The sequence below is a fragment of the Poromitra crassiceps genome (genome assembly GCF_964638095.1).
Source record: "Poromitra crassiceps genome assembly, chromosome: 4".
NCBI classification, from domain to species: domain Eukaryota; kingdom Metazoa; phylum Chordata; class Actinopteri; order Beryciformes; family Melamphaidae; genus Poromitra; species Poromitra crassiceps.
The window spans coordinates 43,876,314-43,893,456 of record NC_139626.1 but is presented as its reverse complement, the minus strand read 5'-3'; the positions used below and the strand labels follow the sequence as shown (position 1 = coordinate 43,893,456).

Sequence of the window (17,143 nt, the reverse complement as noted above, 5' to 3'; positions counted from 1 at the left end):
TTGTAGCTGCTTCATGGCCACCATAAAGGGTTGGTTCAGGTTGTTGTTGATGACATTTTTTTTAACTTAACCATACATAATAACACCTACAGGTGGTCTAATACAGATGCACACAGCCATGGCATACAGACAGATGAAGAAATTAGTCCCCAGTCAAAAGTTTGGATACACCACATTTTTTTCGATATTTTTACGTGTCCACACCATGTGATATCATAATGGTGAAATAACACAAAATGGAATTGTGCAATGATTGAAAAAGAGTGAAACAAATCAAAACTCTTTTTTAGATTAGGCAATATATTATTATTATTATATATTTGACTAGTATAGTCTACTTTCATACACCACTGTTGCCATCATAACCATCTACTCATAAAGCTTCAATTGTGTGTAATGTGTTCCACCAAAGTGGGTCCACCTCGTGTGTGGTGCCGTCAGAGGCAAAGTGATGCCCTCTTGTGGAGACGGTGCGCGTAGCAGGCAGTGCGTGACGCGCCGGGGTGGAGCCGAGTTCAGACGCGCTGTGGCAGCTCTGACTCTGTGCTCAGACATGGAGTTGTTACCAAGGATGCCACCAATGCAAAACCATCGGCTTTACGAGTTGCATGGCAATAGAGACACATTTACCTGCTATTTCCATTCAGTTTAAGAGTAGGCCTATTTTTACTGCCTCCTCGAGAGATATAGCCTGATACCAACTGTTTTTTTGGGTTGAATATTTCAGATTTTTACAAACATCAGTTTTGCATACATTTTCACCTATCTTTTTACGAGCATTTTCTTTTTTTTTCTTCTTTTTTTTTAATATCTTGGCCACCACTGGACCTGTTGCAAAAATGTGAGGGTGCATGCCTGCTTGAATGCCTCTTTCACCCACAATTTGACTTATTGGAATGAGAGGCCAGTGGGACTGAGCTATATGTCGAGCACATTGTTTTCTTCTTCTGGGAAAAACAACTTCAAAGTCCTCTTTATGGAGTTTCAAAATGACATATTCTAACTTGATGAACGCATCAAGCAACGATGGGATCTATTTTGCCGAAGCTTACAATGTATCTCTTGTGGAGAGAATCTTTCAAAACGACAGCAACAACACCGGCTGCACAAACTTCACCCTGGACGCGCAGGTGGTCGGGGTTGGGGTCTTCCTTTCCGTGTTCATTTTGGTGGCAATCGTGGGCAACATCTTGGTCATCCTGTCTGTGGTGTGCAACAAGCACCTGCAGACGGTCACCAACTTCTTCATCGTCAACTTGGCCGTGGCGGACTTGCTGCTGAGCATCATCGTGCTGCCCTTCTCCGCCTCTCTGGAGGTGCTGGGATGCTGGGTGTTCGGCCGCGTCTTCTGCAACATCTGGGCAGCGGTGGACGTGCTGTGCTGCACCGCGTCCATCCTCAGCCTCTGCGTCATCTCCATCGACCGGTACATAGGCGTCAAACACTGTCTCAAATACCCCAGCATTATGACCGAGAGGAAGGCGGGGGTCATTTTAGTCGTGGTATGGGTCTCCTCAGCTGTCATCTCCGTCGGCCCGCTGCTGGGGTGGAAGGAGCCGCCGCCGCCGGACGAGAGGGTGTGCAGCATCACGGAGGAGCCGGGCTACGCGCTCTTCTCCTCGCTCTTCTCCTTCTACCTCCCGCTGCTGGTCATTGTCGTCATGTACTTCAGGGTGTACGTGGTCGCCCGCAGGACTACCAAGAGCCTGGAAGCGGGCGTCAAGCGGGAGAGGAACAAGTCGATGGAAGTGGTGCTCAGGATACACTGTCGCAGCAGCACGCTGGAGGACGCCGCGCGCGCCGCCAGCAGCACCAGCACCAAAAGCAGCAAGAACCACCCGTTCCGGAGCTCGCTGTCCGTGCGCCTCATGAAGTTCTCCAGGGAGAAAAAGGCTGCGAAAACCCTGGCGATAGTCGTTGGGATGTTCATCGTGTGTTGGCTGCCTTTCTTCTTCTTTCTGCCTCTAGGTATGTTACGTTTATGTTATATTTACGTCTACTCTTTCTGTGCGTAAAATGCGCTCCAGCGCGTCTGGCACGTCTGTTTTACCTGCAGACTCCTCGACATTGTTTAGAAATAATTCACTATCCTCACATAATGACAAATCTGTTTGAAATCGCTTAACATCCTCATTATGACATAGCCTACTTTCAATTAATATCCACCTCAATGCCTCAGAAAGCCATAATCTAGTGGCATGTGATCATCTATTTAATATTAATCGTATATGATGATTCGATTTTTTTTCTTCATCTGACAAATGGTTCAAATGTCATGTGAATAATGCATTTTGCGCCACTGTGACTCGATGAAACTCTGAGGGACTCAACTGACCTAACTCGTCCTGACCTGTAAAATTGTTTTAGCAGTTGGTTAGGGTTACTTTAGGCCAAACAGACCCGTGTGGATTTGGACGCATGTCCATTCCAAATGTGCTATCTACTGACTTCCAATACAGTGCAGCCTAAGAGAACATACACCGACAGGTCAACAGCCACTGCAGAAAGAGCCACGTGGAGAACATAGAAGTAAGCAATGCAATGATGGCTTTCATTCCAAACACTGTATATATTTTTGGGGGGCGGGGGGGGGGGGGGGAATGCTCAAAAACATCTGTTTTTACCAGAAAATGTATTAAGATGAGTGTAATGTAAGCATAATGTGCTTTACTTTCATGCCAGCAAGCATTTTGTGAGAGTATTTTTTTCCTCTCTCCAAATGATTGACAGTCCTATATGATCAATTGTTATTGCCCAGTAATACATTCCTTTACAGCCTTCACATCAGTTCTTTATGTCCCAATCCAAGTAAGAACTCCATGTAGGCAACCTGTTGCCCAAAAGTGGTTCTGATTTGAAGTCTTACAGCCTACAATCATGATTAATGGGCGCTACATGTTTGCTTTGGGCGAGTCATTACATTTCTAGCAGTGAGGGGCTGTTGCTAAATGAATCATTTGTGTACTGCACGCACTGCTGCCTCAAAAAAATTACAAATGATTTGGATTTAAGAAGACAAATGCAGCTGTTTATGCCGAGCACAATGTCTGACGAGAGTCTCTCTAATCGGACTGCAGAGGACCTTCTATGGAAGTGGCCCCTGTGAGTCATTATGGCTCTGCATAAATCAAACTAAATAATACATAAATCCACACAAAGAGGTGCTTACAGACAGACAGACACACACACACACACACACACACACACACACAAATGGGGGGGCTCATGAATTTTTATTTTACATATTTCATAATGGGTTGTAAAAGCCATTAGGAACAAATCGCCAATATTTTATCAGGAGTGCCAGCAGCACTGTCATTCTTGCTGCATCTGTATTATTAAGAACAGAATATTAGAACAAAACGCGGAGATACAGCGTGCATCAAGTGAACTTTTAAGTGATTTGATTATCATTCCATTCAAATAGCCTGTGCGTGGTGAAAAGGCCGGGGGCACGTTTATTCGGACTTTAAAGCAGCTGCAGGGAACTTTCCCTTATCTGAGAGTCATCACTTTACATAATGAGAATGCATAATGAAATAAATAAATGGAAAATCATTTGACACCACATTTAGAAGTGCCACGGAACAGAGAGCAGCTGAGTGCTTTTCAATTTGAGTGTCCTGTTTGCATAATTAGGGTCAAGGCCAATCCAATAGGAGTGGGCGTGCACATTCACAGTTCAAGTTCCATTTGCCTATCGATTCATTCAAAAACAATTGGTCTTTTGGGATTGATATTGATCGCAGAGTTATGCACAGACCAAACCTCTGCCCATAAGAGCATGGCGCCTCATAATTGACACACACATGCCTATACAGCATAAGTGAAAGTGAAATAGTGCCAAGCTCCTCCTCCGCTCTTGTTATTGTGGATTTCATGAAGGAGGAAGCCTGCTTGATAACCGTGCTCGTAGGACAGCAGCACACCCAGAAGGAGGCCAGGAAGCCAGCAGTCCCTGTAGAGGATTGACCATTGTTTGAGCAGGCCAGCCCCCCTCCCCTCCCCTGCGGTCCTCTGGCCTGATTACCACAGTGATTAAGTGACATTCAAGAATTGGCCATTTCCTTGTCCCCGTTCACTCAAATCGCAACGTGCACAGAAAACAGGAGGAAGAAAGGAAAGGGTGAGGTAGAGATGGCTGCAGTCCACACACACACACACACACACACGCACACACACACACACACGCACACACACACACACACACAGTACGCCACACTCTCTTGAAAAGACCAATGCAGTATAAATGTTCTTTTGCCTCGATTCATTTGTGAATCATACGTCACACTGATTTGATGTTACAATCCCGTGTTCTCACAAATCCAATGTGAGCGTTCATACAGAATCCCAATAGGCTCTTTTCCCCGCAACCGTTTGAGCTGGTAAAGCAAGAAGTAAAGCAGGTGTAACCAATAACATTAACGAGGGCCCTGGCACTAGAACACCTAGATGTTCTGATCATAAGTTAAAATGATGGTCCACTGGCCAGCGGACCATGCTACACTGTTTTATCTAGATTTGCTTTTAACTCTTGCTTTATTTCTCTTCTGCTTTCATATTTCTTTTTTTTTCATTCTTATGTGATGCATGTTTTTTTTTTGGTATTCTATTTCAGTGTTTGTCTGCCATGTAATGTATATTGTTGTCTTGGACCCCAGGAAGACTAGCTGTCGTCTTGGCGTCGGCCAATGGGGATCCGTTTAATAAACAAATAAACGGAATGGAACCATCATTAATGGCGTTGGTTACACCTGCCTTACTTCCGGCTTCAAAACGCTTGATGTGAAAAGGGTCCATTTGTGGGCCCCATGTCCAAAGAATGATGTAGTAAGTAACCCACGAATGGGTGAGGACGTCGGGCAATATGCCGCCATAAATCTGCAGGAGCATTTAGCCATGCTGCACCTAATCAAATGTGACGGCGTTGAGAGGGTGTGACGGCGTTGAGAGTGTGTGACGGGGTTGAGAGTGTGCATTGCCAGTCTTTGCCTCCCCGGGCCCCAAGCAATCATCTAAGAGGGGCCCACACTACCTGACTCATGTAAACCATTTCCCGCGCAATCCCATCGCAAACACCGCTGTACTGTCTGTATACCACCACTGCTGTCCCAGTGCAACCCTCCCTCCTTTGAAAAAACAAATCAATACAGCAACAAGCAATGAAATGGTAAGACCACATTATGAACAATACAGTGCACTTACAATACAGTGCGCTTATAGTGATCACCTTGGGACGGGTCAAATTGATCACTATAAGCGGATGATCATTATAACAGATTTTTTCTTTATTTCTCATGCAGATTACCATCTAATTGACATTTGTATATTACAATAGTACAGTACATATAAAGTAAAGGAATGTTATTGACTTTAAAAACCCATACAGTAACTTAGGCCTCCAGCTGTTTCAAACACAGCGGCCATCTCTCCACAGACAGAGATGCTGTGATCTCTCCATACAGCTTTTTGATCAAAATAACTATACTATACTTAAGCAATATAGCATGAGAGCCAGTGTGTTGTGGCAAATATATCCCGCTGATCAGGTGTTATCCCACAAGGCCGCAGGCCGAGTGGGATAACACCTGATCAGCGGGATATATGCCACAACACATGCTGCTCGAGTGCTATATTGCTTTTATAAAACGGTTTCCAAGTATGATAATATAAATATAATAATAATACTATAAGTCCGACTGGCATGGTATTCTGATAGAGTCAGTTGAAACACTACTGTAAGGCGGGACCTCTAGCAAGAAGATAGACGTGCGGGTGATTTGATTGGATCGTTCTGGAGACTGAAGTTGACATTGGCCAATCCTGGCGCTTGCTGAGAAGCTGAGAGCTTTCTGGAAAGCCCGACAGGCAGCTCGAGCGCAGCGCTGCATTCTCAGCGCTTGCTGAGAAGCTGAGTGCTTTCTGCAAAGCCCGACACCAACTAACGTTACGGGGTTAAATGCGGGGTTAACCGTTTTTTTTTTTTTTTGCAAAGAAGACATTAGCCCGCATCTATTCTTGTACAAAACATAATTTTCTGCGAAGTATTAGTAAAGTTATAAGCGAAGATCGATTCACAAGGATCTGACAGCTGTCTCCGCCATTTGTTTTTTTTGAGGTAACCAAAGGCTTTTAGTAAGAGAGTTGCCATGGCAACCAATAACCCATGGCCATGGGTTATTGGAGTGGGTTATTGGATTTATACAATGGCTGTGAACCAATCAGATTGCTTGATTTGAGAGAGCCGTTTTATAATATACCGTAAATTCCGGACTATAAGCCGCGGCTTTTTTCCCGTTTTTTGGCCCCTGCGGCTTATATAACGGTGCGTCTTATCTATGGATTTTTTCAGAAAAAAAAAAAAAAAAAAAAAAAAATCTCTCTTTTTTAGCACTCTTTCTAACTATAAATCCACTTCTGTTTTAATTTCCTCTCTTGCCCTCTTTTCACCACACCGCGGACACTGTGTGCACTGTAAAAATAAACAACGGTGGTGTTGTGTTATGTTGTTTTGTTGAAATGTTACGGTAATACGGTAAATGGGAGCTTCCTCAAACAGCCATCAATGGGCCCGACAATCCCCTCTGTGCGTGACCACTTACATATGGTAATTACGGTAAGCAAACGGCCACTCGGCCATCAACTCCCTCCCCCGACTACCAGGAGAAAATCACAAACTTCGGCGAATTCACACAAAGGAAGATCAAGGAATATTCCATCGAACCGGAGCAGATCATAAATATGGATGAAGTGCCTTTGACGTTCGACCTGCCACTCACTCGGACTGTTAACAAGAAGCGCCCTGGAGGATTCTTTCACCAAAAAAAAGCTTTGCTCGTTCTCGACAGCATGAGAACGAGCAGTAGATGATCATGAGGTGGTTTTTCAGACGTGTCGATATAGCAGTTTATCGAGATGAGAGGATGAAAAGCACACACTGGTGCGGTGGTGCTGTCTGAAGTGAATACAGTGACTGTGAGTAGGCTAATACATTGCACACGTTTCAGGTGCAATTATAGAACCAAATCAGCCTTTTCCCCCCTCCATCTCTAAATCGGACCAGTTGTAGGCTATTAGGCTACCTTTTTTCCTCTGCCTGTCGCGCTGACTGCATTCACGCAGCCAGCAACATTTTGCGACTCATTTTCTTTTGAATTGATAATCAGGCTCGTTTATATGCATTGTAACTTCATGTTGGGATTTCCATTGACCATTGGTTGGATTTGAGCATGCAGGGGACGGGATATGGGGCAGATCCCCGTGCGTAATCACTGTGGCAGCTGCTGCAACGGGGAATCACTCAAACGCAACTTCAATGGAAACGCCTACAAGTCGCAATTGTACATTGTCGAAGTTGTAGAAATATCGCAATTCTTTTGCGAAAAACTGTAATGGAAACACAGCTATAGATGAAGAGGAGTTCGTTGGTTTTGAGTGACAATGAAGGAGAGAGGAGAGTGGTTGACGAAGCCACCCTGAACCTGTTCGTTTCCGACACTGAAGATGAGGACTTTGGTGGTTTCAGTACGCAGGAAGAAGAGGAAGACGAGCATTAGTGACTTGACTTCTCTGGTTACAAGTTTGCTGCACATATAGCCTATTGTTGTGTGATTTTGTCTGGGGATTAGTGACCTGACTTTTGTTTTGTTTTGTTGAAATGTTAATAAATGGGAGCTTCCCCAAACAGCCATCGCTTTCCCGACATTCCTCTCTGTGCACGAACCCTTTCATATGGTAATTAAACATCAAAACACCCGCGGCTTATAGTCCGGTGCGGCTTATAGAAGAAAAAAATAGTCAATTTTGGTCCCGCGGCTTATACACCGGTGCGTCTTATAGTCCGGAATTTACGGTACTATAACTGTGATCACTATAAGCAGATTCCACTGTAATGACAATTCTGCACACGCTATTAATCAAATATTTCAGGCAGCATCACAAGAATACGTGTGCACTTGGAATAAGGCCTTGGGGGGGGGCATTTGACACCTTTGCAGAGTGTTAGATTGCGTCATGATGATAATGTTTTAACACACAATATATCATTATGACAACTTTGGAATTACATCGGACCCACTTCTCCCCGGGGAGCTTGATTCAGGACCCCGTTTCTAAGAGGCTCCTCGACTTTGAGTGTGGGCACGACACAGTGTGACAGATTCCTTTTTGTGCCTTTTCCCATGACGCTGTCAACATCGCCATCCCAGAGATGCTATTCAAACGAGAGGGGAAAGAAGTGCTCTGCCAAAGGAAATAATTAGCTTAGAAAAATAGGCCTGATGTTATCTTTTGGAGTGTCTCTCGAATTCTTGGTAGATCCCTACCATCTACCAAGAATTTGAGAGAAACTCCAAAAGATAACCTTACGGAGGCTGACGAAGGATGTCGGACCATTCCAAAGATCGTTCGATTTTTCTTTTATTGTTATTGTTATTCAATCATTGCCAGATGGATCTGAGCTACTCATAGGTTATAGTTGTAGCAATGTTTCGGCATTAAGGCAGTGGTTCTCAAACTTTTTCATGTCAAGGCCCCTTAAACTGACACAAATTAGACCACGGACTCCCGTTCGATAAGATTTTGTCCCAGGGACAAATTTTGTTTTATTACAGAAAGTGTATGAAACCCATGACCATATAGTCACACATTCTGTCATTGCGTTACTTATGGATTGAATTATAGTGAAAATAGATTATTCCCGTTTTTGCTGGGGACCCCCTGGCCGTCAAACGCCCTCAAGGATCCCCGGGGGTCCCCGGACTCCACTTTGGGAACCACTGAGCTAAGGTACCACATGAATCATTAGGAGAGAAAAAAACAGAGTTGAAGCAGCTGATTTTAAACAAATACTTTGCATCTCACTGGATGCATGGATGAACTTAGGCTCGTTAAACCCCTTTTCCTGGAGTTCTTATTTGATTCTGATTGGAAGCCGTAGCGTTTTCTGCAGCCTAAATGGCCAAGTGGTTCAGGAGACTATCTGTCAACCAGATCACCCAGCCGTAACCATGTTGAAGTGCCCATCACGGACTCCCTGCCCGCTCCAGGCATGCTGCTCTGCAGCTGACCCTGCACTCTGACCTCCCCGGAGGAAGTCAACAAGAAGATAAAGTCCCCACAGGGATCAGTAAAGTGTCCGATTACTGTTATTACGGAACCGTTCCTAAGGGCTTTTTCCAATTCCCATTCCCAGAGGTCACAGGTCATCATTCCTGGGCCTGCTTGTCCAAGAATGCCTTGTTCGCACCTCTTATCGCAATCAAGTCCCTCCTCTGTGATGCCGCTCAAGCTCATCAGTGTAGTGTGATTCACATGGAACTCCTGTGCCATAATGATGTTTTTCACGGGGGCCATTTTGTGTCGAAAAGGCAGGATAAACACAGGTGCAAGCAAAACACTAATGAGGGTTTCCAACTTCCAATCATGGAAGATGGAAACTATTATTAGTGTTTTGCTTGCACCTGTGCTTATCCTGCCTTTTCGACACAAAATGCCCCCCGTGAGAAGGGTCTATACCGCAGGCCAATATTAGTGCATCAGACTCATAAATACTTCTGTTTCCAGCTACCAACTGAGAGGGGGGGGGGGGGGGTTTGGGGGGCTTGGGGGCGGGGATAGAAAATAAAAAGCCTTTCAGATTAGCCTTTTGTATGCATTCTTTCAGTCTGCTGAATGCTGTCTCAGCGTGATGCATATAGCTACCACAACTCCACGGAGAGCCTGGATGAATCGCCAAGTGCAATCATACACAGAATAGGGATAGCTTTTCGACTGGGATTAGCTCAACAATGTCCTAATTGGCTTGTGGGTTCGTTACTTTGTTGCTGAAAATGAATGGTCATTTGAACTGTGGCAGGGAATAAACATGTTCCCAATTAAAACCTCTTGCTATACTTCTGAATATTTTAAAGGTATACTGAAATGGTAAAGGGAAACTCTTTAGCAATAGAGGTGTGCGTATCCAGAATATTACAAGAGTTCTAGCGAAAGCATCGAAACAAAACGTTTGCTCTCCGATCAAGATGTGACCTGAAATGTTGTGTTCTTCAACTCTCCTTCCTCCCCTTCATTTGTGTAGATAAAATATATTCCTCTTAAAGAAATGCCCATTATCTTTTATGGTTTATCTTTTAAAGCTGAAACATTCTTCTAGTTCAGCAAGATGTATTTCAAGGTATGTGTGTGTGTGTGTGTGTGTGTGTGTGTGTGTGTGTGTGTGTGTGTGTGTGTGTGTGTGTGTGTGTGTGTCTGTGTGTGTGTGTGTGTGTGTGTGTGTGTGTGTGTGTGTGTATGCGTGCGTGCGTGCGTGCGTGCGTGCGTGCGCGCATGAAGTTTCAATATTCACATTCATATTATACAATGTTCAAATTTGTAAAGTTAATAATACTGCTACTACTCCATTACTAACAGTAGTATAGTAGGCTATTTGTATTATTACAATAACCTTGAGTAGGTCTGAATCTCTGACAATATAGCCTTTGGCTATAGACTACAGGGCAACTGGTATGTGGCTTACTTTAAATGTATGACTTACTTTAACTATCGCAATACTTTGTAGCCTCAAGTTGAGGTTGAGGCTCAAAAAGGAAAGCATCAAATATTGACCTTCACATGGGACATCAGACGTCAACGAGATAAATCCCTAAGCTCTGCGACTGCGATTGACAAGAAGTCTGCCCACATCAAAGAACTGTCTGTCACCATCTTTTGTCTGAGAGACGGAGTAAGTCCCTAGGCTACCCTGACTGATGGCTTTCTTCTACAAACCTGTACATATTCAAAGTCTTAATTGATTCCTTTAACACATTGGACTGGGTCTGAACCTAGATCAAATATAAATCATATCTCCAGAAAAAGCGTAAAATGGCAAACATCTGAGAATGTGAAAAAAGCAGACAAAACAGTAGATGCCTAGTTGTCATGGTTTTACAATCGTGTGTCAGAGTCACTTGCTATCTGCTTGAAATGGCAATCGGTTCCCACATGCCAGAGTCAGTCACATTAAGGAGATTTCAGTCAAAAGAATCAATGGAGACGCATCTTAATCCTTTTTACCGTGCGTCAGAGCTGCTTCACAGATAAATGAAGGCAAATTAAGAGGCAGCTGAAACCAGCAGAAAGGCTAAAAGGGGGGGATTTGGATTTTTAGAAGTCTGCTCTATTCATCACAAAGGCCTGTCGGCATATTCAGACAATTTTATGAAAGGACTTTTGGGCCCAATTCAGACTTATCAGCAGTGTACAGCTTAAGGCACAGCACTGCGCCAGGTCCAACAGAGACAACAGCCAATTTCAAGCAATAGGAGAAGGCAACATTCCATCAACTAGCTATCTTACGCCGACAAGTGTTTGCAAACTCAATTTCATCCCGGGCCACATCAGCATTACGGTTGCCGTCAAGGGGCCGGTTGTAAATGTAACACGATATAAATGTATCTAGTCTACTTGTTATCATATTACATAATTGCTTCTGATTCGATTATTATTGTTTTTTTTAGTAATAATGTAATAATTAATAACCAGCTCTGATAGCAGAATTATAGGAAAAAGAGTGGCAAACAGACAATAGTAGCCTACAACTATTAGAACTAATTAGAATTAGAATTGTATTGTGTAAATTGTATTCTTTGCTAGCTATTGCGGGCCATATAAAATGAGGTGCCGGGCCGAATTTGGCCCCCGGGCCTTGAGTTTGACACATGTGCACTAAAGAGACTAATCGTTTGGTATAAACATAACATTGTATATGTAGTTAAAATAATCATTATGCAATGTATCTGCAATGCATGCACAATAGCCTATCACTTTCAGATTTTGTTAAAATTTGCACTTTATTATGTTGTTGTGCAATTAATGATCCGAGGGAAAGTTTACAATTCAGTCATGCCAAACCAATCTGAAATCAACATTTAAATGTCGATCATGGCGGGATTTTCCGTGCCAGTGGGAAGGACAAAGAAGCCAAGCTTTTGGGTAAACCTGTGCACAAGCAAAGGCACGGCACAAATCCTCAGTGCACACATCGGATTTTGACCCAGTCTGAATAGGTAAAGTCAAGCTCACCATCCAGATCTCAATCCATGCAAGTAAGACCTGTGACATTTATGCAGTCTGAAACACGCTCCGTCATCCGGAGAGCTTCGTCTAACAAAAACAACGGCTATGGTGTGATGAACACTTTTGTCTGTCTTTTCCAATACTGCAGGGGAAGAGACTTGTACAATCCTAAACTCTTAATGCTTTGCATTTTATTTATGGCACCCTCATGTATTAGTTGTTAATGATGAGAACATTGTTTCAAGCCGCGGTCTCACCAAGGTAAAGCAAAACATGTGGAAGGTCGTTGCCCTCATCTGATGCATCCGGGCTTCCTGCGGGGCCAGAAACAACACTAGTAACGGTGTCAACAGCACTCTCTTATGGGGATGTTCTGTGAAGGCCATTTTCTTTTCACTAGTTGCTAAGCATCCCGCCTAGAGGGACTGCAGCATATAATCACATAGCAATTTCAGATCCAAAAGAACTTGCTTTCATCTGGGAGATGCAATTACACCCAATTGCCCGCTGACCAGGAGAAGACCACTGTGACAGGCCCGTGGAGGCTGAGGAGCACCTGGAGATCTTTGTAAACGTAATAATACGGAATAAAGCACTGCTGCTTTGACAGAGTCTATGCTAGCGCCATGAAAGTTCTGGGTGCACCTCACAGAACCAGGAGTCCTTTCTCTTTCTTCCTCTCAGAAAGCAAACAGGGGAAAATAAAGTGCACTTTGTGTAGTTAGCAGCCTGGTGGGTGTTACAGTAACTGTGTGCTGTGCTTCAGCTGAGCCCTCAGAGGTGTTAACTGTGTGCTCTGCTTCAGCTGAGCCCTCAGAGGTGTTAACTGTGTGCTCTGCTTCAGCTGAGCCCTCAGAGGTGTTAACTGTGTGCTGAGCTTCAGCTGAGCCCTCAGAGGTGTTAACTGTGTGCTCTGCTTCAGCTGAGCCCTCAGAGGTGTTAACTGTGTGCTGTGCTTCAGCTGAGCCCTCAGAGGTGTTAACTGTGTGCTCTGCTTCAGCTGAGCCCTCAGAGGTGTTAACTGTGTGCTGTGCTTCAGCTGAGCCCTCAGAGGTGTTAACTGTGTGCTCTGCTTCAGCTGTGCCCTCAGAGGTGTTAACTAAGTGCTGTGCTTCAGCTGAGCCCTCAGAGGTGTTAACTGTGTGCTCTGCTTCAGCTGTGCCCTCAGAGGTGTTAACTGTGTGCTGTGCTTCAGCTGAGCCCTCAGAGGTGTTAACTGAGTGCTGTGCTTCAGCTGTGCCCTCAGAGGTGTTAACTGTGTGCTGAGCTTCAGCTGTGCCCTCAGAGGTGTTAACTGTGTGCTCTGCTTCAGCTGTGCCCTCAGAGGTGTTAACTGAGTGCTGTGCTTCAGCTGAGCCCTCAGAGGTGTTAACTGTGTGCTCTGCTTCAGCTGTGCCCTCAGAGGTGTTAACTGAGTGCTGTGCTTCAGCTGAGCCCTCAGAGGTTGACAGTTATTAGAAAATGGCTCATGATTACACATATTTTCCTCAAGCAAATGTCTAATTTCTGATATGAATAGCTAGAGTCTGTCTTCACACAGGTGGCTTTTGGTTGAAGCACACGGAGGCGAGAAGTGGGGGTGCTTAGGGTGCTGCAGCACCCTCTGCGGTTTTGTATTGGAATTGCAACGTAAAAAAAAAAGATTAAAATGTGTTTTATATGCTTTATACTGCGATATTTAGTTGAAGACTATGAGCAAAGCTAAGAGGGTGGAGATGTTATTTTTGATGTTTGGTTTATAATAATAAGATAATGAAATATTATAATAATAATAATAATAAGTTCAGTGTTTCTGCCTGTGTTGCTGTCTGTTGTAGTGTAAAACGACCAAAAGGGAGAGCAGGTGGTGACATGAAAGTGAGTGAGAAAAGGAGAAAATACTGAATAATGACATCACAACAGTATAATCCTAATGTTAATTTAAAATTAAGATATTCCTCTAAATACGGCTAAAAAACATCCAAACGTCCATGGCTTGCCACCGGGAGTCTCTTCCTTGCAGCACCCCCTACTTAAAAGGAGTTTCAGCGTCCCTGTTGAAGCATCTAAATGCCTGGTTCATTAATTGAAGTCTCTGCAATTTGAAGCCTTCCCGCTATTTATTATAGTGTATTTATATTGTAATTAGATATGTAATGTATATGTTATATGTTATAGGTGTTATAACACGATTGCTACAGCACATTCCATCTCTGCCATAATAGTGTGATGTTTGAAGGGCAGAGGGTTATCAACTATGTATGTAGCATAATGCAACAGTGTGTACACTGCATTGTTCTACTGTTTGAGTCAAAGTGACAGTGAGCTCTATATTGTTCCTGAATGGGATATTCTCATTGAAAAATGTGGCATCTACTAATGTCTGATAGCAAATTGTAAATCACAGTTAAATTATAATTAACACAAGATTGGTCCATGGTTGACAAAATGACAGACAATTAGTGTTTTAACATTTTGGTTAACCAGGGATTAGTCAAAGAGGTCATCTCTGGGAAACTATATCAGCATTAGGATTCTTAATGGAACATCGAATGGAATATAAATGTTGACTCACGTATCTTTTACTGATTTCTCCATCTCCATCTCCCTCCAGGGTCCTTCTTCCCGGCACTGAAGCCATCCGAAACAGTGTTCAAGGTGGTCTTTTGGCTGGGCTACTTCAACAGCTGCATCAACCCCATGATTTACCCCTGCTCCAGCAAGGAGTTCCAGCGAGCCTTCACCCGGCTGCTCAGGTGCCAGTGCCGCCAGCGGCGGCGGGTCCTGCGTCGCTTCTACGACCAGAGGTGGCGCACGGCCGTCAAGGGAATCAAGGGGGACCACCGGGGGGACTACAGCCCCGGCTGCCCCGTCCACGAAGCCTGTGGCAGCTCTTTGTTATACAAGGAGAAAGGCCGCTCACTCAGCTTCAAGGGATGGGGCCTGTTCCCGCCGCTGCAGACATCCTCCTTCCAGCTCAAAGAGAAGGTGAACAATCTGTCCAATAAAATCAAGGGCGGGACGGGGAAAGGCGCCGCCCCCGCCGCCGTGGGCCGGACTGACATCGAGACGGTTTCTATGGCGATTTACAACGACTGTGATCAGAGCCCGTATCAGTTCTATGATATGACAGAGTGCTATGGCCTGAAAGAGACGGACATCTAGAGGGCCACCGCAGAAGACTTTGGATGTCTCGTCGTGCAGGGCGCCATGTCGGATCAACATGCCAGCAGCATCTGAGGATCACAGCAGGTTCTGATCAAAGCTCCCTTCTGGAAATGAGGGGCTTTGATCCAAGCACAAACTTGTCTAAAATGTTATCGCAATCCCCTCATGACCACCGTGTTTATCTTGTTCTGGATTGTTTATGGCCAATTTTTTGGGGGAAGTGGACCTAAAAGTGGTTCTGTTTTAAGGCTGTCATTTGGAAAGCGCCGTGCATGGGACGGTCCTTGGCCCACATGTTAACACAGTACACACACCTTTGGCAAGATCATTCCCATCAGTCTGTTCCATTGTAATGCCTCACTGCTTTTCATTTAGCATTATCAGTCAACCTCTGCCAGCTACCCCTTCAGGCAAATGAATGATCTGATCATCAGTAAATGGCAAATGCTTGGCATTGCCACTCGTAGGTCTGCCATTTATTCGTTGTGTTTGGACAAGGCATTGTAGAAATAATGGTCCAGCTAAAAAAAAAAAAAAGTCAGAATATATACTAAGGCATTTATTATATCAAGGTGAAAAGGTGAGTTTGCCCTTGATAGGCTCACTTGAGAGGAAGAAACCCATTCAACGTGGTATACCTGCCTGTATTTTACATTGCTGGCTGATGCTAAATGAACATGCTCTCTTTGTTTGTGTTTGCTGATGTTATGTTTATTAATGTCTGATGTAAAGCAAAATAAAAAGAGAAGAGAAGAGAACTGGAGACAGTGATCATGTTTATGAGCAAGAATAACGCTAGACGCCTTTATATTGGTTCATCAGTGCAATCAAATCTACACCAACCAGTAGGATCTACCTGCCATATCCAGCAGATGTCACTGTTGATTTTGGCTGAATTACTGTACTAAAGTGTACCCTTTTGAGTTGTGAGTGGTGTTTTTGAAAACGAAAGCACTTGCCCGGTGCTATTTTTTTTTAACCTTTATATATACAGGGGGAGTCTCGCTGTTCTCTTTTTCAGGAGTGTCCTGTTCACATTCACACCTGGAAGCTGACCAGTACAAGAACCACAGTCTGATCTGCTGGCCACTGAGCAGCTCCACTGGAGCGGTTGGGGTTAAGGGCACCTCAGTGGTGGTGGTAATGAGGGAGGGGGCAGGCGCTGATTTTTCACTTTCCCCACCCAGATTTCTCCTGCCGGGCCCGGGGATTGAGCTGACGACCTTCCGGTCACAAGCTCGCTTTTCTAACCTGTGGACCACCACTGCGCCAAAATGCGAATGCTGTCTGTATGAGGCAAGCAATGTGAGGTGGATAGCCAAAATCTCTACAGTGCTGACTATAACAAAAAAATAAACCTATGAATGGATTAAGTAGTCTACTGAGATTTGGGGAATTCAAAGAAAAAGAGTTTTGCACACATACAGCAGAAATCTGGAGAGTGAGTTTGGAGGCAACTTAGGTGGTGGTGGTGGTAGTGGGGGGGGGGTTAACATCCTGATACTGTCATGGCCGTTTCCTCTCAAACATATGAGGTATAATGAGGTAGAATCTGACTAATAACAGGACATACTGTACCTATAAGGTGCGTTAGAGTCTTAGAGCTATAGCATCCAATTCGATTTTGCCTGCTGTAAAGCGATGAAACAAACCTGACATAAAATAAAATCACCTATGGAAAGAAACAGAGAAGCAAATGAATGAGCGGAAGGCTATCTCTCTGAATGGACAAAGTCATTGCTAACATTGGGATACATACAGGAACATGTACAGCTATACTACACCATGCAATTCTCCATGGCAAATCCATGGTGGTGTAGAGTAGCCCCAGGGTCCCTCTCCTTTCTCTCTCTCTCTCTCTCTCTCTCTCTCTATCATTATGTCTTTGTGCAGGTCGTTATTAAATGCCCTGTAAAACACGTTCCTACATAGAGCAGTC

The 17,143-nt window shown here is 44.2% G+C and overlaps 1 protein-coding gene across 1 annotated transcript; it reads left to right on the top strand.

Moving 5' to 3' along the window:
* Nucleotides 1-989: 989 nt before the first annotated feature.
* On the top strand, nucleotides 990-15,528 carry adra1d (adrenoceptor alpha 1D; the record flags this gene model as incomplete). Its single annotated transcript, XM_083636171.1, has 2 exons — nucleotides 990-1,968; nucleotides 14,651-15,528. The coding sequence occupies 2 exons, from the start codon at nucleotides 990-992 to the stop codon at nucleotides 15,199-15,201; spliced, it is 1,530 nt and encodes a 509-aa protein (XP_083492297.1). The 3' UTR covers nucleotides 15,202-15,528.
* Nucleotides 15,529-17,143: the final 1,615 nt, after the last annotated feature.